General features: G+C 29.4%; 1 protein-coding gene across 1 annotated transcript; it reads left to right on the top strand.

The window, feature by feature from the left end:
* The first annotated feature begins 330 nt into the window (after window positions 1-330).
* Window positions 331-3,888, top strand: LOC111712768 (UPF0764 protein C16orf89 homolog). The gene is made up of 5 exons (XM_023487489.1): window positions 331-1,031; window positions 1,783-1,824; window positions 2,252-2,300; window positions 2,686-2,727; window positions 3,747-3,888. The coding sequence occupies exons 1-5, from the start codon at window positions 981-983 to the stop codon at window positions 3,803-3,805; spliced, it is 243 nt and encodes an 80-aa protein (XP_023343257.1). The 5' UTR covers window positions 331-980; the 3' UTR covers window positions 3,806-3,888.
* The last annotated feature ends 278 nt before the right edge of the window (window positions 3,889-4,166 follow it).

Genomic DNA, 4,166 nt, shown 5'->3' on the forward strand with positions numbered 1-4,166 from the left:
TGAGCAGTCAAAAACTCTCAACCAAAAAGAGAATAAAATACAGTTAAACTCTACATGATCAAAGATAATATATATATAGATATGTACTCAATTTGATTCCAGTTTTTAAAATTCGACTTAATGAAAGTGATTGTTCAACTATGTACAAATAATCATCATATCTCCATTTTTCAGAATTAAAAAAATAAGTTTATCTCACCAATCACAGATGTTTCTTAGGTCACGAATGCTGAAAACATTTAGAGAAAATGTCCATCTTGATTATTCCAGTGACCCTCCATGCAAAGATAGCAATGCCTGATTTACAGCGGTACCCTTGAAATATTTGTCTGATCATGGATGAATTAGATATCTGTGGTTTTTTTCGATCAGATTAAGGTTTGAGGGTACCCTTGTAAATCGGACATTCTTCTCTTTGCATTATAGCTGAAGGTCGCTTAAAATTATGCTCACAGTACCATTATGTGACCTTGGATCATAATTAAGTTGATTGTCTGGCATGAATTAGCGTTAAGAATGATATTTTTGTCTGTAACGCATGCATTCATACTATACCAGAAAACGCGTATTTCTTAAAATAAAATTCAATCCATGTTCAGATATATTATATTGTTTATAAATAAATACATTTTAACTGCCCGTCTATTTTGAAAGAGAAACTCGAATTAAATGAATTAAAAAGAACCCAAAACGACTACCAAAATTTGTATTGTATATTGTATTGTATTTTAGTTTTGATTGTTTACAAGCTTGATTCGAATTAAAAGTTTACAAGTAATCTAAGAAAAGCTTTCTAAATCGACAGCTTCTCTTTGTTTCCATGTTTATGTGTATCCATGCTGTTTAAAAGCTTTTTATAAATCTAGATTAAAATCTAAAGTCGTCTTCATTGTATTGATAAAATGCTAAAACCATTAAATTGATGTACATAGTTTAAAAATGATATATTCAGGAGAGCTTATTCCAAGTCCCACGATGTTATGTACACATTAACACACAAACTGTTGTACCACGTTCTTAGGATGAAAAGGGTAGGTCTTCAATTCACTTTAGTTTTATCCTTATGAGAATGAAAATATAGAAAAACAATCAGATTCATAAAACTGCGAAATAACAAGACGACATTTAAGCAATAAGCTTATAAACCAATTTATTAAGTGAAATGGGTCTGTGTACATGTGTGCATTTGCTGTGTTTCATATTCAATGGACTATTTAAAGGCATAACTTGAATCTAACAGTCGTCTTCCTGTTCCGTTGTTTTATGGGTCTCATGCTGTACAATACAGTGGAGAGTCAAGACAACTTCTTTATTTTTCCTTCATATTTAGTCTTAGCTCTCAATAATTTACTCTGTCCAATATCCAAACATTTTTTTCGTACTTAAATATTTAAATATTTTAAAATCCAAATTTACAATTCATCAAAATATGAATAATAAAGTAGTAGTTTTCTTACAATCCTCTAGTTTCGTATTGGAACTCAACAATTGTTTTCTAAATGAACTTATTTTTCGCCACAAACTCTGATTTTTTTTATCATTATATCTCTGCAGCCCGATGTCGTAGACCTTTGATATTTTAAACCAAGAATATTGAATACTGTTAGATCACGAATTATAAGTTTGCAATTTGAACAGTTTACACACTCAGGTTGCAAAGATATAAGGATTATAGTATTTTGCTAAAAGTTTCTTGCAAAATTCCTTTACAAAACTGTTTTTGTTTTTCTCTTTTTAAAATCGTTTCCTGTATTTGTTGTATTTGATGTTTTCACTGTTCAGGGTTGTAAAGAAGACATTGGTGCAATAGAATACTTTTGCCAGGTTATTCATTACTTAAATCCTTTTTTCTTAAGAATCCAATTTTTCAGTTTGGACCAGAATAGATGAAAGTTAAAAATAGCTTTCATTTGTAGAAAATGAAAATTTGAGTAAAGTCAGCCTTGTAATTTAGTCAGCCTTGAAAATCCGAATTTTTGAATATCCAAAGAAGCCCTGACTAAATTTTGTCTAACATTTATCCAACAAACAAAACATAAAGGTAATTAAAACGGGTGAAAAAAGAATATGACACTTCTTAATTTACGGAGCTAAATCAAGTCAGTTTAAGTCATTTTGTCATATCTTATAATTAGCCAGTCTGTCAAAGACGATTTAAAGAATATTTTTAGAAATCATATTCGAAAATTTGAGTATAATCTGATAATGAGTTAAAAATTAAAATGCTAAAATATAAAGATTTTTTTCCCAGCGGTCTTGGAATGATATTCATCGTACTTGGGGATATCTTCAAACCACAGGTCTTTTAATCCTTAAAACTTTTTTTTGACTTTCTTATATAAAATACGAATTTTTTTGTTATTGCATAAAACTTGTTTTTTTTCATAAACAAATATCTACTTTTAAATATTTAAAGAAAAGAGAGGTACAAAAAATGGCAGAAATCTGCTTATTTATTTATTTCTATAATGGATCTGTTAGACGTAACTTCAAGTGCCCTTTCTATTTAAAAGATTGGTATGTCCTAATCTCAATGGTATCAGTGGACGAAACAAGTATACCATTCGATATTTAGCTGGATCATAGTCAAAGGTTTGAATCTAACATTCCACTCTGTATAAATGAAGGAGCACTTGACATTACGTCTTTGTATTATAAAAAGATATAATTTTAATATTTACCTAGAAGAGAACAGGTTCTGTTCTACTGATCTGTTTTTAGAACAAAGTAAGTTTTAAAATAAATAAACAAATGTTGTGAGAAAATTCCCAAAGGAATTGAGTCTTTGCCACAAACTAAACCCTATATCTTTGGATTCCAATGTCGTAGTCCTTAGATATTTCAAACTACATGAATTCTGTTTGATCAAATAATTTAAGTTTGAAATATCAAAGATTTACAACATTGGGTTCCAAAGATATAGGGATTAGAAATTCAGAGTTTGTGGCAAAGACTCAATTCCTTTCGGTTTAATTTAACTGTTTACCTAATTAGTAATTAAAGGGGCTGTAGTCGTAATTTTAATTGAGACATCCGTGTTTTTCTAAACGTCGCTGATTTCACATATTTCCTGAAAATCATGAATATTCTATGTATGTCCAACGTCGTTTCTAAAAATTCTAATGAAAATATTTCTCTCCTTGGACTTTCGGAAAGTGAATGATAATAATTTTTAGATAAGAGGCTTTTAGGGAGCTTCAGCCCATCTTCTTTTTCAACTTAAACTTCAGCCGCTCTATCTGGGAGCATCTTCTCTTTGTTTATTATATTTTATAAAACAAAAACAAAAAATTTGCAGATTTAAAAATATGTTTTTGCGCATTTTCAAAATTTTTCAAAAACAAAAACTTTGGACACAATTTTTTGTAATTTTGAGCACCTATAAACCCCTTCCGGGGTCATGTACGGTTGGATACAAATAGACAAATAGAAAACTGCAGCTTGAAAACAAATTTATCAACAATTACAAGGGTTTCCGTGGATAAAGTAAGGATAACTCAGACATAACTCCTTATACAAATATATAAAATATAAAGCAGACATGCATGCCACTCCAAAACAGATGGAGGGTCACTTGAAATTCCGTCTACAGTCATGTACGACTGGAAAATCCATTTTTGATTGTGTTGAAAAGATTTAATATTTTTGGTCTTTGATTAAAACATTTCACCCAGTTTACATTTAGTGTTTGTTATTCGGTTCATGGAGTCAATTTGACAAATAGCTATAATATCTATTACTCTTAGTGCTGTTTTGTTCTATGCTTGGATATGAACAATTCTTTAAAACTAGGAAACAGGATTAACGTTTCTAAACAATGTAATGCAAAATGATAATAAATCAGCTGTTGTATCTAAGGGATTGTTAACCGTTTGAAAATAAACATGATTTGCTGGTTTTTTTTTTCTGAAATAAGGATCAATCTCTAGCTCTATAACACATTTATTTAATAAGACTTTTCTAAAATAATTAGTTTACACTTATATTCTGAAATGAATATTCGGTTTACACTAATATCCTGAAATGAATATTTGGTTTACACTTATATTCGGTTTACACTAATATCCTGAAATGAATATTTGGTTTACACTTATATTCTGAAATGAATATTTGGTTTACACTTATATTCTGAAATTAATATTTGGTTTACACTTATATTCTGAAAT

This window comes from Eurytemora carolleeae, unplaced genomic scaffold (assembly GCF_000591075.1).
Source record: "Eurytemora carolleeae unplaced genomic scaffold, Eaff_2.0 scaffold989, whole genome shotgun sequence".
Classification (NCBI taxonomy): Eukaryota; Metazoa; Arthropoda; class Copepoda; order Calanoida; family Temoridae; genus Eurytemora; species Eurytemora carolleeae.